Genomic DNA, 18,242 nt, shown 5'->3' with positions numbered 1-18,242 from the left:
ACTTTATAAAGCTAAAATTCAATTAATTTTTATGATTGTTTATGAATTACAAGAAAAATGCTTTGAACTTCCTCAAATGGTTATACTTCGATCCATTTTAATATTGACAAGGAGCTATTACGAGTAGTTGAACTGATGCAGACTAGACGTTAGAATATTTCTAGTTGATTTATTGCTTTCACTATTTTTTAAAATATTTTAGTTTTTTGTTAAAAAAGTTAACCATAATTTCCAAAAGTAAAAAAAGTTTCTTAACATCATTGATAAAAAGCCTTACATCTTAATTGTTTTAAGGTGTGAACTGTGAAGTAGGTAATTTAAAATACTGATAATTAAAAATGACAGTAACCTTCTGATAAATATAATTTTCAGACTTAATTCTGTTAACAGATTTATCAAATGGCAAAAAAAAAGAAAAAAAACTGCAACAACTTGGTGACTAAATCCATAATAACCAACTGACCATATATAGAACCAGGCAGAAAAAATGACTTCATCACTGGAAGTATTATTATCGAAAGTCAAAGTAATGTTCTGTTTACCTCAGATCTTTTTTTTTTCAAAGTTAATTTTGTAATTACAATTTACATACTCAAACTAGTAGTTCTTGCGAGATCAATTTTAATGTTTCCTTTCATTTTTTGAAAAAGTTTACATTTTGAAAAACCATAGAAGAAATGTATTTTAATTTTTTTTTGCTATTGCAAAATAAAAATCAAACATAAAATTAAAAACTACACAACACACAAAACGAGAAAAAAAAAAACATTAAAGCAAATTAGATTTCTAAAATTAAATGTTTACGTTGTTTAGTTTGTTGGGGATTGGTATTTTCTTTTTTTTTTTTCTTCTGTTTTGTTCTAAATTTGTTCTAATTTTGTCTGTTTTTTTTTTTCATTTTGTTGATGCCATCAGGTATGTAGGTAGGTTAAAAAAATATTTTGCGCGTAAATGTGCAATTTTTAAGACCAATTCACAATGCAATTGCCAATTTGTGCATAAAATACATTATTGACGTACCGCTTAGAATGATGATGCAATGAAATACTCGCACAATTATGTGATTTTTTTTTATAAATTTTAAACATTTAAAATTTATTCAACACATCGCATCGTTTCACCTGTCATAATGTGAAATGACTCATTAATTAAATGTGACAGTATTCTATACCTGAACAGTTTTTTTTTTTGTTTCTGTAAAAAAAAAAACTACAAAGACGTAAAATTCATTCAAGTGTCGGTTAAAAATCTAAGAAAAAAAATTTATAATTCAGATCATTTATCAATTAAAAAAAAAAAAATAAAATCGATTTTATGATAAATTATTGGTTTGGCGGTAAATCCAAGGAATTATTGTCTTTTACACGTATTTTGTTCAGTATGCAAAATTTAGATTTTTTTTTATTAAAGATTGTTTTAATTTAATATGTAATCCATTACACTGGTCTAAATGGAACACCAAAGCTAGTTTGTACCTTTGCCATATTTCGTATTATCTATCATTATTCTTAATAGATGACAGTTATAATGCCTCTTGAAAAAACGTTTAATTAAAAAAATAAAAATGAAAATTTATTATTTTTTTATCACTATCTAGTTTTTAAAATTACTTTGTTTTAATCTCAGTGTAAATATTATTCAATGCAGCAGTTTTGCTTATTTCAAATATGAATGAAGAAATGAAAAACCTTCTGTAGTAGCAGTATTCAGATCGGATGCAAATTGAAAAAGGTAAATAATAGCTAAGCAAACCAAAGGTAAACCAATCAAAGTTGCATACAAATTTTGAAATTGAATTTCAGTTGTGGTAGGGAGTAGATTCAAAATTAGCAACAATGAGCTTAAAATAAATTTTTATTTGTCTTTTCAAACGGTCAATTTTAGTCTCAGATTCTAATTAGTTTATATCAAAATAAAATGCACGACTGGGTCGCACGAACTTGCTCTTAGAGTTAAAGTTGCTTAAATTTTTTAGACTTTTTATATTGTTTGGAAAAAAAAATAAAATTCGTTAAAAAAAAAATAAAATAAAATCTGAAATCAAATTGCCCTCCAAAACAAGTATGCAGTTTTGATTGATATATTAACATGTATTTTTAGAAAAAAAATTTTCAAAATCGTTAGAGCCGTTTTTTAAAAAACTAATTTTTTATAAATAATTTTTTGGAAAAAAAAGTTTTAAAATAAAATTGGTATGCCATTTTGTAGAAATCACTAATCAACATCTAGAAACAAAATTTCAAAAACATTCAATGTCCCGTTTTCGAAAATTTGATTTTTCAAACAAAAATTTTCAAAATTTTTTTAAAAATCCAAAAATTATTTTTTTCAAAATTTAATTTTTGGCTTATACTTATATTATATAAATGCTTCTTCACAAAAAGTTTCGTTGAAATCGAATAAGCGGTTTCGGAGATAATCCGATTTGAAAAAAACGGTTCTATGGCAGGTACCGTTAATAATGATTTTGAAAAAAAAAAAAATTTTTCATTGAAAGATAGACCTTGTCTTAAAACTCATATTTAAATTTTTTAAACAAAATCGTTGGAGCCGTTTTCGAGATATTTCAATTTTACTAAAATCGGTATATGACAAGTACCGTTATTTTTGGTCCAAAAAAATAATTCCAAAAACCCCTCTGGAGAGTCGCCAAATAACACTACATACCAAGTTTGACATTGATTGGTCCATCCGTTTAGGCTGTAGCTCCTTATACAGACAGACAGACAGACAGACTGACAAACAGACAGACAGACAGACAGACAGACAGACGGACTTCCGGGACCCACTTTTTTGGCATTGTCTACCATCGTAATGTCATGGAAAAATGTTATCTCAACTTTTTTTTTTTGTACGAATGCATAACTTGATATATAGTACCTATGTATATCGCAAGTAAAAATTGGTAAGAAGCAAACTTTGATATTTAGTCTACTAAAAAGTTGTTTGGTGCCTTTATCATGTTCATATACTTTGAATGATAATTTTATGAAAATTGCAAATTATGCGTTTTAACTTCCTGTGATTAGTATGAAATAGACTTGAAGTCGGGAAAACCGAAAAAGAATGGGTACTATGAGAATATTAAATTGTACTAAAATGCATTTTATGTCATTTTTTTTGAACGGTTTTTCTTATAGTGGCAAATGAAAATTATATTATAAGAAAAATGCGAAAGCCTTAACACGTTGTTCTTAACAGTATAATATCTTCATCAAAAGCAAAATTCCCTCATTTTTAACACGGTGCAGTTCTCTGTACAATATTCAGTATATCTTTCTGTTTTTTATAACTCCAGCTCCTACTTGTGCGATATTCTTCAAACTATGTAGTTCACAGTCTTGGAAGATTCCTTAGAGGCAATAATAGTCGAAATTTGTTTTAAAAGTGCAAAAGCATGTTACCTGCACATAAAAAACATTTTTTTGTTCATAACAGAATTTTTGAAAAATTTAGCCATAGAATTTTTTTTTATTTTTACATTTCTCGTAATCGACTTAACCGATTTCAAACAAAATTTTTATACAGAATCGTAAAGTCAAACGCAATATTTTTTTTATTAAAAAAAAAAAACACATTTGTAAATTCTTTTAAATATCTACTAGAACTTTTTTGAATTTTTTTACATAAACCTTTCTCAGTTTGTGTTTTTGCTCTGAAAACCCTATTTTTTTTACTCAAATTATAATATTTTTCGATCTAACTTCAACTTTGGAAACTTTTATACCTACTATTTTGAAAACTGCAATAAAAACTTGTTTTAAAATATCAAACTAGTATCACACCTAACAAATATTTTTTCGGCGTATTTTGAATAATTAATTGTTTCTTATTTTTAGGCAATGTATTAGTGAAAGATTTGTTAAATACAAAATATCAATTATTAGCGTAGGAAGCATAATTCATTTTTACACAAAAAAATAAAAGATCAAACCTCATGGCCAGATAATTTAAAACGGTTAAAATAAAAAAAATTACAATTTTTTCCAACATTTTTAAAATAGGTTCATATTAAAAAGCTTTAACCATGAGCTGCAGTAATTTTACCATAAGAGCAAGTCTGTGCCACACAGTCGTGTTTTTTTTTTTTTTTTTTTTTTTTGAAAAATCAAATTTTTGAGATTCATTTTTTTTTTAATGTTGTTGATTATTATAAAAAAAAAATTGTAAAAGGATTTTTATGTGAAAGTTATTTTGAATTTTTCAAAATAAATTTGAAAAGTTGGATTTTATGTTTTTGTTTTTTTTGGAAAATTATTATTATTGAAGTGAAATTCGAGTACGTTTGTTATACCTTAAGTGACAATTGAGTAAGGCTTAATTCTACAACACAAAGGTTTTTCAGGATATTTGCGCTGGCACATGCAAAATTATTAGGGTCAATTAAAACCGAATACATTATTATTTTTAAATAATTTTTATACTATTTCATGGATGACATTTACTTTATAGATCATCTTAAATAGGACCAAAAATTCAGCACATATTTGAAATTTATTAACATTCCACAATTATGTTGTTTTAAACAACTGAGTGACTTTGCACCCACATCAAAACAAAAAAATAAATAAATTAAATTTAAAACTAAAAACTTATAATATCTTGCTTACTGACATATTTATCCATCTCTCTATAAAAAAAAACCATAAGTAGGAACACAAATTATTCGGTTTTCTTTTGCTCCAGCGCCGTTAAAAGCATCTAATTACCATCAATTAAAAAATTAATCTGACAAAAATTTAATTCACTGATATTGCACCGAATAAATTGACTCGCATCGCGCACATAAAAAAAAACGCAAAAAGCCATTATGTACCTTTTTAGATTAAATTTACTAAAATAATTGCACTTTAATTCACGGTTGAGGTATAAACTTGGTCGGTGGCATCGAAGATAATAGTCTAAGAAGTAATGTTGATGAGATTTTTTCCACTTACCATAAACTGACAATACAATTTTCATTTCCATAAAAAACACAGTTTTATTGCCCAGACTATAACAAATTACTTTGTTTAGCGGTTAATACTTTCTTCAGCGTTTCTTGCACGTTTTGAGATACCAAAGAAGCGGTTAAGTAAATTGCCCCAAAGAGTTAAGAGAGTATGCGCGCACGCTTTCTGATTTACCGGATAGCGGTATAGGAGTAAAATTAAAACGTAAAACAGCCAAAAGCCATTTAAAGTTAACAATTAGGAGATTTGAAGAAAAGTTCGAGGGAGTCGTGTTTGTTGACAATAAGAAGATCAATTCAAATATCTCTCGAACCCGGATTTCTTTCAGTTTTTTTCCTTTAAGCGCATCATGCAACAAGCAATTAAGTGGCAACATGTCCAGAGACAAGATATCTAACAATTTTATATGCAGATTTACCTTTCTTAATTGCGCATTGGCCAACTGTGCGAGTAGTTTACAATTCCGCAGCATGTTAAGGAACCATTTGGCTTTTGGAAGAAGACCAATATTTGTTGTTGTTGCTAAGTTAGGTTATGGTCGGTGTGTGTAATAGATGTTTGGATGATGCCACATCTAGTGCGTTCCTCTCGAGACTCGTTTAAAGTGAATCGCTTGAAATGGTGAAGTGGCCCGTTGGCAAGCAGCTTTTAAAAAGTCCCCCAGTCTTAGCCTTTAGAGCTCTACGAGCATCATAAAGTAAGAAAAAGAAGTTCTATTCTATATCTTCTTCGATGGGATAAAGTTGGTGAAACGCGTACATCTTTGCCGCGGCTTGTCTCCTCTGTGGCATTTCCACGACATGGCTTCTAATCTGTGCCGCTGGTAGAATAAAAACAAAAAAGCGAAAAAAAAAACAACTTCTTGACAAGACGAACATGATGTAAAATTCTACACACGCGAATGCAAACGCGTTCATAAATTTGAATTTAGAATTAGATATTCGCGTCGCGGTCCATGGCGGAGGTACTCTATAGAGAGAGAGTGCTGTGTTCTGATGCTGATGGGCCACATCACAGCCATCATTGGACTGGAGTAAGTAATGACCTGCGGCACTTGAAGCTCTGACACTTCTTCTTCTTTGGCAAAGCGCAACGTCACTAATGAGGAAGCAAAATTTTATTTCATATATTCGAGATAAAAAGAACGCTTCATTAAAAATTGTGACGTTTTAATGGCATTAGACCAGCTGTTGCTTCTGATATTTTATAGATATTGGAGAGATATTCTTGCTTTCAAATGAAGGTAGATGAATTTCTTTGGAGATCTTATGACTATAAGTCTTAGAATTTTAAGTGAGACCAGTTCATTGACATTAACTGATATTATATAGGATCAAAGAAAACAATTATTAAAAATTTGTTCATTTTTTTTTTGAAGTGACTGTATTTCCCTTAAAAACAGTCATACTGGAATTTTAAAAAAGTTTTAAAGTTCAAACTTTCTACTTTTGAGATCTTTCGATCTAAAAATGTGTCAAGCAACGTGATAAATTCCATTGTAATGAATACCGACAGTTTTTTTTTTCTAATTCGAGTAATCTTCGAATTAGAAATTTTTTTTCTCCAACTTAAACATTTTATGGATCCTTAGCTAAGTTGGAAAATCGAGAAAACGAGTAGGTAAATGTGCTTTTTACAGTGCCCACAAAAAACCTACAAAGTTTCAGTCCAATCCATCGAGTGGTTGTTTTTGTTTTATTCGATCGAATTTTTTCAATGATAAATGATCATAATCTTTGACATGATGCAAAATGTTTTTTTTTGTACCTTTTTTATGCATTTTTATTGATAAAAATTTTTGAACTTATGGGAAAAAATAAACAATTTCAAAACAAAAATATTTTTAAATATTTTGGAATATGAAGGTATTTTTTTTTTTATAATGAAAAATAAATTTTTTCCAAATTCGTATACAAAAGAAAAATGTTGAAAAAAAAAAATCTTTTGAAACTAAGCTATAACGTTTTTTTTGAACGTTGTACAATCGTTGGGGCTATGACAAAATGACGATTTTGGGTAGGGGAATTTTTTTTTTGACAATTCTAAAGGAGCCAGGTGAAAGATGAGGAAAAAAAAATTAGGCGTCTAATACGGATTTTTTTCCAACACTTTGCGTTTCGAAATATGAATTTTTGAAAAACACCTTGTTTTTTAGTGGTATTTTTGAGTAAATTTTGATTTTTAGCTTTTTTTTGGAGCGTTCAAAAAATCTGAAACTTATAGGACATGTAGTTTTTGGCCTTATGCAAAAAATTTGAATCGTTTTGTGAGTTTGTACTGAATAACGGAAGAAACAAGTTTCAAAAAACACGTATTTTGACCGTTTTTAACCGATTTTCATCGTTTTTTATTTTTATCTTTTTTTCTTTAATAGATACAGGAATATAGTATATGGAGTAATGATGGATACAGGAATATAGTATATGGAGTAATGATGGACCATGACCACAACTGAATGTGTGCGAAGTTTCAATCATTTTCGTAAACACAATTTTGAGATAACGGTAAAATAAAATTTTAGAATTCAACAGGTCATAACTTTTAACCAAGAGCAGATAGAAATTAAATTAAACTTTCATGAGCATCCTGATACAATTACCTTTCATTAAGTTAGTATATCAGATCACACATAACGGTAGACCTACTACAAGCTACACAATGTTAAATCAGGAAACTTGCGAAAAACCTCAAAACACCAGTGGTAAATAAACAATTTCAAAACAAAAATATTTTTAAATATTTTGGAATATGAAGGTATTTTTTTTTTTATAATGAAAAATAAATTTTTTCCAAATTCGTATACAAAAGAAAAATGTTGAAAAAAAAAATCTTTTGAAACTAAGCTATAACGTTTTTTTTGAACGTACCTGTAGTTGCCCCCCCGAACAGCCACCAGTGTGGGAAGTACCGTAATCTGAGTCTGGAAATTCGATATGGTTGATTTTAAAAAATTCTAACTTCTCTTGTAGGCATCTTTGAAATAAGATTGATACGTGAAAGGTGAAATAAAAAGCTTTCACATGGTATAATATTTTTTATAGGTTGTTAAACAAAAAAATTGATTACATAGGATATCAGGATATCAAAAAAATTTTTTTTTTGCTTTTTTTAATGAAATTTGATCGAGTTCCAAAAATTCCAGGTCTTTTTGTAGATGTCTCATAGACCTGATCGATATATATATTTAGAGCTAAGACAATAAGCTTTCAGATGGTATAAAAATTTTTATAGGTTGTTAGGGAAAAAAAAAATGGAATTAATGACGTGAGAAGATAAAAATTCATGTTATTTTTTGCTTTTTTTGATGAAAATGATTGTTTTCACTAAATTATTTTTATACTTTTTGCGCATTGTAAAAATTTAAAAATAGTTTTATTTTTAAGAAGAAATACTTGGCTTTTAAATTGCATAATTTTTTTTTGTAAGCTTTTAAAATAAAAAAATAAAAATTAATATAATGAGAAAATAAAAAAGGTATTTTTTTTTTTTTAGCTTTTTCTTGTAAATTATGATTGTTTGAAATAAGTAAACGCTTCAATTGACTCATTTTAAACAAAAGCACAAAACCTGTTTTCTGACAACGTTATCACGTAAAATCATCGTAAGTAAACCGGCTTTACAGACAACCTCTTTTTCAGTATCGACTATCGGCGGGCAAAGTTTCAATTTCCTACAGTATAAACAATTAAATCAACGGCTGAAAACAGAGTAATGTTAATTGCTCTAACTCTCTTATTTAAATATTTCTATTCAATATGGAAGTGTAAAAAGTCACATTCGCTGAGGCAAAGAATCTTCAAACTTTATAGAAGTTGTATGTAAATTCTTAAGCTTTACTTGAGCGGCCTATGAGTCATATGGTTTTACTACTTGGTGACATTGATATTTTAAAATCGCTAAATTTTTCAGAATTCGAAATTAAAATAACAAATGCATCAATACCTCAATTCATATTCTCAGTCCATCGATCTTGTGTCTAGACATTCTGATGTTCACATCATCATCATCACTTCTTATTTTAACATTCAGTGTGATTTCACAGAAAATGCGTTTGCCTACATAAAATATTCCACAAGGATCTTTTTTTTTCCAAGGGAGTCAGACTGAGCGGGAGACACATCTCGCTGATCGTGTCAAAATGTACTTGTTTTATGCAAATCCCAATCACAACATGCGTGCATGAGTTGGCTATAAATTCTTTCGTTTTGAAATGACATCAAGACTTTCCGCAGTCATTTCAACAGTCTTGTTGGTGCTGCCAGTGTGTTCTACAACAGAATGATGTACAGCTCAAGTATTTGAGATTTTTTTTTTTATGTTTTTCCGCAATAGATAGATTAATGCGTTTCGTAGTTTTTCTTTTTTTTTCTCTCAACAAAAAAGATCCCCATAGAGTTAGTTGAAAGTTTTAATCATCACTACTTTTGTATAGCACACACACATTTATCCATTCTTGAATGCACTTAGGTGGACGTTAAAGAGAATAATGTGTTTCTACTGCGAGTTCTTGTCCGCGTCGTCGTCGCCGTATAATAGAGCAAAATCAGAGCAAAACGAATGGTTGTTTAGATTTTTACTGACATTAATGGTTTTTTGCTCCAAACTGGGTCACTGGGCATCATACAAGATACAATACCGCACAAACATATTTCCACTCCAGAACCACATTGTATCGGGAAATCAGCGCGTTAATCAGTTCCAATCCAAAGGAGATTTTTATATCTACTTTCTGTCTATACTTATCGTAAAATTATATTGTTTTTTTTTTTTTCTTCGATGTGGCCAAATAGTTCGCATTTCTATACGAAAACATCGAATGGTTTACTTTCACAATCGAAGCATATATCGACTTGAGAATGATTCATATGAGAAACTATTCATCAACAAATTCAGTAAAATGCTAATTTTAGAAATCATTGCATTTTTTTTGAGTAATTTTTTTTAATCTTTGAAAATAAATCTCGTGCCAAAGTTATCCATTTTAATAGAATGAATATTTGAAAGAGATTTTATGGTTTTTTGGTTTTTGGAATAAAATTACACTATCTTACACGCAAATAAAGTCATTTAGTTTTAAATTTTAATTCAAGAATATTTTAACTGAGATAAATTATTCAATATTAATATGAATTTGTTGAGGGTCACTGTGGTGTATGCGTAACTTTTTTTTAAGAAAAATGTTTCCATGACTGAAAAAATAATTCAACTTATTGAAATTTGTAATTCACTATTATACCCTTAAATCTTTAATCTTTAATATTTTATCAAGTAAATATTCATATCTAGTATTTCATGCAATTTTCTTTGCCTTGTGATTAAAATCATATTTTTGTTAAATTTACATTGATAATAGTTTTCAGTACAATATTTTACCTATGTGGCTCTATTTCGTCAGAGCTGACTGTATCGAATTCATACAACTAATGACCAAAAATCAACCCCGAAAATTTATTGGGGCCAATATGCTGGATGGGAGGATATATTTTCAGCACACACAGACAAGAACTTCATACAATTTCTTTGCGGTGATGTAGCATGGTGATGTAATTGCCAAATAAGTTGGGTGTCGAAAATTCGTTTAATGTTTGAAGATACATTAGAATCTATAGAATTAAATTGGAACTTAGAAAAGATGTATATTTCGTGGAGGCGTTGTTTTATACACATTTGTATGTCTATTGCAAGTTTGTATGAATATAAATTGAACTCGGATTTTGTACTACATCATTTTCAATTGAAAAATTGTTATTTCTTTTTTCCACTGGGGTATTTGATGTTATTTTTTTAAAGTATAAATGATTTGGAATTGCTTTTGTTTTTATTTTATTTTTTTTGCATTTAAGAATTCTTAAAGAATGTGCAAACGATGTTTTGGCAATATGCTTGTTTATTTGTTTTTTTTTTTTTTTTTTTTTTTTTGAAACAACATGTGCAAGTAATTAAAATGAATTATGTCAATCGACATGGTGATTGGAATTTATGTTTTTTTTTTTTTATAAATAAACAGCATAAGACTTTTAAAAGTATTGCTTAATTTCAAAATTTGTTATTAAAAATAAGTGCTTTCTTTAAAAACAAAATTCGTTTTAACATAATAAAATACATAATTTGTAATCCAGTCAAATAAGGGTTTCACTTTGGAATGAATGCTAATAGAAATTTTGTTTCCTCAATACCTTCCTTTTGGCATTCTATAACATGCCTCAAAAGTCTAGAAAAATCTCATGTCCGCTGGGCGCGACTTTCAAGGTCAAAAAGCGAAATGGAGATTTTCACCTTATTTGACTGTAGGGGAAGGTGGCCTAAAATGGCCCCCCTAAGGAAAATGTCCTATATCTCGAAAAACAGTAGCATTCAAACTTAAATGCTATATACTTTTCAAAGTTTAATATATTACTCTCACATTTTTTTCATTTGCGAGTTGAAAAAGTTCCAAAAAGTATTTAATTTTTTTAATTTTCAAGACGTCTACAAATTTCACTGATACCCGGGTAAAATGGCACACTGTCCAAACATACGTGATTTTAAATGCAAAATTGAATCAAAGGGCTTCTTTTCCATTTTATTGGAACAAGTGGTGCTTAATCCCCCTAGATCTTTCATCGAGTCATTCAAAACCCAGTTCTTGTTGGTTGCTCGTCTCTTTTTTGTAGTTTTTGCAACTTTGAGTGTTTTGGAAGCCCTTTTCTAGGTTTTTGACGGAATCAAGGGCTTTCCTCAGTCCAGGACTTGCTCTCTGTACATCGTTCATAAATAGCAACTATTTTCACTTTAAAAAAATGAAAATGTGAAAAAAAAATTTAAAATGACATGTGATATAGGTATGCCATTTAACCCGAGCACTAAGTAGGCCATTTTGCCCATTTTGAGTTTTTTCAATTTAATTTTTACACCAAAAAATTTAAAATCGTTTTAAACCAACTTATTTCAGTTAATTAATAAGAAATACTTCATGAGTACACACATTAACTTCTATTTCCAAAATACAATGTTTTTTATACTTTTTTTTTCAAAAAAAATTTCACAAAATTTTAACGAGTGTACTTTTTGATGTGGATAGAGACAGTTTGACCTGTCAAATTTCAAATAATGGCTTGAAGTTCCTGAAATTTCGTATATGTTGGTTTTGCCAGATAAACTAAAGAATCGCGTTCATAAAACTTTCTAATTATTTTCGATTCTACGATTTCTAGCAAGGGGGCCATTTTACCTTGGGGTGCCATTTTAGGCCACTTTCCCCTATTATTATACGTTTTGGAAAAATACAAAATTTTTGTAGTAGTTTCTAAAATTTAAATAAAAGTTTTTTTTTTTGTTTTTTTTTTTCGCTCAAAAAAGACAAAACAAAAAAAAAAACTACTTAAAAAAGTAACACAAGCACTTTTTCCTTTTTTGAAAATAAAATTTAGATTGGTTGTAGGTACATCAAAATAATTGAACTAGTTATGGTTAAAATCATGAGTGAAATTTAAATAATACCTACATATTGAGAAAAGTTAAATATTTTCTATGACGGAGCTGAATTTTCAAAGTATTGACAATTTTAAATTCAAATTTATTTCTACAAAATTGAAATTGATATTCTTAAAGATTTTCTTAACATTTTAGGTATTATTCGTTGAACTAAAATAAAAAAATTGGTCCTTCCATCCTCCAAATTCTAAATTTCCCATGAAAAGTTCTAAGTTTTTATAATTTTGTTACACTTTTTCTTCATAGTACGTTTTAGAGAGTCAATCAACAGGAAAAACAGTTAAACATTTCAACTTAAACATTTGGGGCGTACTCAATTAATAGTTCAAGTGACTTCTTCTCAAAAATGCATTGAAAAAAAAAAAACAAAATTTTAACGCAAAAATTGTTAATAACGAAACCTGCCATAGAACCGTTTTCTTGATTTCTGACTATCTCATAAAACACTTAACTAATTTCAACGATTTTTGTTTTGTAAAAAACGTAATACTTTAAATATCCAAAAAAAATTATTTTTGTATTAAAAAAACATGGTAATTTTTTTTTTGTTTTGTTTTTGAAAAATCAATTTTCTAGAAATGGACAATTAAATCAACAAATTGAAAATCAAATATTTGATAACTATTAACTTATTGTTAAATTTCTCATTTTATTCTTTAATCTATTTTTACATTAAAAATCTTTTTAATTTTAAGCAAATTTTTCCCATAAGAGCAAGTACTTGCGACCCAGTCATGGATTTAAAATCATTACAATTCTAAGCGATATAGTTTCTGATTAAAATTCCTCAACTATATTTTATCAAAATCCGCTTTTCTTCATAATCACTATAACTATTTTAGTTCTTTTAAGAATTTAGAAAGATTTATTTAAAAACTCTACATTTAATTAATAATAATAAATAATTCAATTAAGTCCTGAAAGAAAATTAATATTTAAAAAAAAGATTCCTTTTTTGTTTTTGTTCTAAATTCTGAGTTTGATAACTTAAATCTTAATAATTTTAATATTTTTTTAATTTAATTTTCTAAATTAAATGTATGTTTTAGTCAGCGAAAACTTGTCAGTCTTTGATGTTAATGAAATAAAGAAGAAAAACATGCAAAATTTTTAATTTAAATGTTTTTATTTAAAAAATATTTAATTTTTAACAACTTTATTTGTTTATTATAATATTTAATTATTAATTAATTAATTAACAATAAAATTAAAAAATATAAAAAACAAAATAAAGTTTTAAAAATTAAATATTTTACTAGATAAAAACATATAAATAAAAATTTTTTTAATGTTTTTCTTTTTTTTTCATATACAAAACAACTTGGAGACTGAACAAAAAAAAAATTGAGACAAAAATCACTCTTCCTCGAATGATTGAATAAAGAAAAAGAAAAAAAAACAGTTTTTTGTATTCCTTTTTTCCGAAAACGCAAACAAAATTATTTCCTTAAAAAAGGATTGATGATAGTTATAATAACACTTTTGTATTATAATTTTTTCACTAACTTTGAAAATGTTTATTTTTACATTTGAAAATTCCCTCTGAAATTTAATGTCTTCAAATTTAATATAAAATTGGGGTAAAATAAAAGTAGGTAGTTTGTATCAAAACACAACACGAATGACTCAATTTAAACCCAAAGGGAAGAACAATTGATTTTAAATTCGTTTTCTAAACAAGACAACAACAAAAAAAAAACACTGTTTTACACCATTGAAATCAAACTTATTTTCAACTGTTTAAACAATGGATGGTTTGAAATATAGTTTTTTCCTTGTTTCACACAAAGTGCGTGCCATTTAAATTAAACACTAGTAACCTTTAATCGGCTTAAATGTAAGTGTTGTTATGTTATTAAAATTTCATTATTTTGTTAATTACACAGTTTGATTCCTAGGCCTATTGCCGTAAATTCACAAAAACAATATCAACCAACTAAAAAAAAACAGCTATCAAACTTTTCATGAATATCAAAAAAATTTAAATTAATTCAATCATTGAATTTATTTTTTCACGGCCACACACTTCATTAGTGTGACCTTGAATTTATTGTTAATTTTTGTCTTTTCATTCTTTTCCCTCCACATAGATTGTAGCAAACGTTTTTTTTTCTATCTTTTTTAAAACACGATCAAAATTTGTTTCCAAAAGAGAAAACAATTCAACTGAAAAAAAAGTATCTTACTTGCAAAAGTGCGATCACCATTTGAATTGGTCCACTGCGTACAACAACGGTTCCAATAGTTGTAGCCCGTATTGCTGTTAGTCCGTCAGAGTCATTATCGCCGCGCGAATACAACGAAGACATTGAAGAATCCATGGCTGTTGCTTGCAGCAGTTTGCTCTTGCTCTTGTGTTTTTTTAATAACCGTGAAATCTTTTATGGCACTAACTTTATTCTTTTTTTTTCAAACCCAAATCAGGTATTCTACAGGCTTCCTTTTTAAGTTTTGCACAAAAAGTCCACCAAAAAAATAGCTCGCTCTTTCTTTTTAGATAGATATTAAGTATATCCTGGCGAATTGAAAGGTATCCAAAAGAGACTAAAAAAAAAAAAAAAACTTGCACAAAAAACTGTAACAGAAAAAAAAATTCGTTTAAAATTCTACAACGCCCGCCGCGAAGCAGTTTCTTCTTCTGCGAAAAATGACTTCATTTGATTGCGTGTTTTTATTTCTGTTTTTGTATTTCTATTTTTATTTTAATTCATCAAAAAAAAAAAATGCGATGGTTTTTTTTTGTTTTTTTTTTAGGTTTCAAATTTGAAAGAGGTAGAAAAAAAATCAAGGTGCGAATATTTTGGGGTGGGATCACTTTCTATTCAAAAGATCTCTAAAATCGACAAAATATCGATAACAATAACAAAAAAAAAAAAACGACAGAAAAAATTAATTTATTGTTTTCAACAACAAATAAAAAAACGCCGCAAATGTCGCACGATTACGAGAAAGACTTTGGCATTGAAACTTCAAAACGTTCAAAAAATTTTACAATAACGTTGTTAGTTTTTTTTTTTGTATTATTGTAATTTTTTCTATTCTTCCTAAAATATTATATTATTGGTGCTTAAAGGCAAAAAAAAAAACAGAATACAAAAAAATGTATCTGCTAGATCGTTTTATTTTCTTTCTTTCAAATTATTTTGGAAGAACACGATCATCACACGCGCGATTCACTGACGAGACTAAACTCGCCGAGTTATTCTGAACGGATTGATCACTTGGCAGCGAAGCACACCGGTAGCTATGTTTTTTTTTTTTTATATTTTGTCAGAGTGTGTATCTGAAAGATTACTCTTTTGGCTGAAATGGCCAAGACCGATCAGGAAAGTATTAAAATATGCAATAGAATCTTTAAGTAGATATAGTCATTATACTCGCATGGGAGATATATCAGAAGATTTTTAGTCAATTTTTGAGAAAGAGAATTTTTTGCAAAGAGAGGAAGAAGAGAATTGTTGAAATTTATTAGGCGCCGATCGCTGTATTCACCTGTCAGTACAGAAGAGGTCATAACTAGTTGTTTCTAAAACCTGAAGATGTTTGTATAAGTATTTAAGTTAGAACATCAAGTTTTCGGTTTATAGCAAAAAAAAAAAAAAAATATTATTTGCGCCAAGTTTTCTTGATAACAAATTAAAACTGAAATTGTTCAATGAAAACAATAATAATTTAGAAAGAACATTGGCTCCAAGTTTTATTGCATGATCGTGTGTGAGAACAAAATTATTGAAGATCAGAGATCACGTATTTATTTGCTTTTAAAACATCTTAAAATATTTCAACTTAATGGAAATAATAATTGTTGGCATCTTTATTGTGTTTTACTTTTGGTTATATTCCAGATTTCGCTAGATTTTAATTTAGTGGGTCACTGTGGTGTATGTGTAACTTTTTTTATTCAAAAATACCTACTCTTTGTAAGAATCAAAAATATATTGGGACGGACCTATCACATTCAGTAGGGCTTGTCAAATTGATAAAAAAATGATATGAAATAAATTGCACGACAAGGAAATTAAGGAAAATTAAAAAAAAAAAAAATCTGTTTTTATAATTAATTAAACACCGTTTTGAAAGATCTTTTACAAAAAAAAACCCAAGTATGCCAGTTTATTTATTGTATAAAAAGGAATTTTAAAAAAAAAATTTTCCAAAATCGATAGCAAAAAAATAATTTTTTATATACAGGGTGTCCCAAAAGTAATGGATCAAACGAAATATGCTGATAGGCCAACTTTAATGCTCTCAGAATTTGGTAACTTGTTCATCCCAAATCCTTACGGTTTTCGATTTACTACAGTTTTTTTTTGAAATTTCGAAAAATCCCGACTTTGCAACAGTATTTTGCTTCCTCCGCTCATAATTGGTTTTTGTTTTTCACAATTCTTTCACTAAAACATTGCCTAATAATAAGAAATAATTAATTAATCAAAATATTTTTCATTCCATACGCCATTTTGCTGCAAATTAATTAACAGTTCCATGTTTTATAAAAAAATCAATTTTTTTCTTTTATTTCAGACCAACACCCTGAAGAAAGTTGAAGTTAGAACTGAAGATATTTCAATTTAAAAGCAACAAAACAGGGCTTTTCAAAGAAAAACAACAAAGAAAAATAAACACATTTTCTCGACTGTTGTTTGTTTATTTCATTTTGAATAAAAGCCTCGATTTTTGTTTGTTGTTTTGCTCTGAAAACGTCTGTTTTTTTGCATTCAAATTGTAATATCTTTCGTTCTAATTTCAACTTTGGAAATTTTTATACATTTTTGAAAACTGCAATAACACGACAAGTTTTCAAAATAATAAACCAGTGCCATACCATACAAATTTTTTTCAGGTTGTTGCTCTGAAATAAAAGAAAGAAATTGAGTTTATATAAAACATGGAACTGTTAATTAATTTGCAGCAAAATGGCGTATGAAATAAAAAATATTTTGATTTATTAATTATTTATATGAGTTTTAAGGTTTTCGGGGTTATTAAGACATGACATTATTAGGGGTTTTCGAAAAACCCTAATAATGTTATTAATTATTTCTTATTATTAGGCAATGTTTTAGTGAAAGAATTGTAAAAAACAAAAACCAATTATGAGCGGAGGAAGCAAAATACTTTTGCAAAGTCGGAATTTTTCGAAATCTCACAAAAACTGCATTAAATCGAAAACCGTAAGGATTTGGGATGAACAAGTTACCAAATTCTGAGAGCCCTAAAGTTGACCAATCAGCATATTTCGTTTGATCCATTTCTTTTGGGACACCCTGTATATAAAAATTTTCTAACATTTTTCAAAAAAAAGTTGGTAGGAGAAAATCGCTCCACCAGTTTAGGCTGCAGCTCCAGGTACTTACAGACGGACAGACAGACAGACAGAATTGCCGGACCCACTTTTTTGGCATTCTCCATCATCGTAATGCCATGTAAAATTGTTATCTCAAGTTTAATTTTTTTTACGAATCCTAAAATTGCCCTATAGTACATATATTGCAAGTAAAAATTCAGTAAACCGATAAAAATCAAAATTTTAGGACAGAATTGCAAGTTTGTTTAACTATTTTAGATCTGTCAATTTTCAATCAAATTTCATGAGAAATATCTCTTTAATGTTGAAAATAAAAACTGTTTAAAGATATTAATTGAAAACAAAATGCTTAAAATTGAAGAACATGAGAAAATATCAGTGTTTAGGACAATCTTCATTTTGTAAAGTGTACCTATATTTTTTGTACTTAAAATATATACACATTTCTTATAAAAATGAATAGGTACAAACACTAAATTCGGTTGAAAATTGATGATTCTAGAAATTTT

At 28.1% G+C, this 18,242-nt stretch overlaps 1 protein-coding gene across 1 annotated transcript in view; it reads right to left on the bottom strand.

Moving 5' to 3' along the window:
• The window catches only part of LOC129908235 (kettin homolog), a 95,507-nt gene extending 80,411 nt beyond the window's left edge, over window positions 1-15,096 (bottom strand). Inside the window, 1 exon segment of the mRNA XM_055984605.1 lies at window positions 14,612-15,096. Within this exon segment, the coding sequence (XP_055840580.1) occupies window positions 14,612-14,746 (135 nt within the window). The 5' untranslated portion in view covers window positions 14,747-15,096.
• Window positions 15,097-18,242: the final 3,146 nt, after the last annotated feature.

This window comes from Episyrphus balteatus, chromosome 2 (assembly GCF_945859705.1).
Source record: "Episyrphus balteatus chromosome 2, idEpiBalt1.1, whole genome shotgun sequence".
NCBI classification, from domain to species: Eukaryota; Metazoa; Arthropoda; class Insecta; order Diptera; family Syrphidae; genus Episyrphus; species Episyrphus balteatus.
The sequence above is the reverse complement of the archived record's forward strand: the minus strand, read 5'-3'. Positions and strand labels throughout refer to the sequence as shown.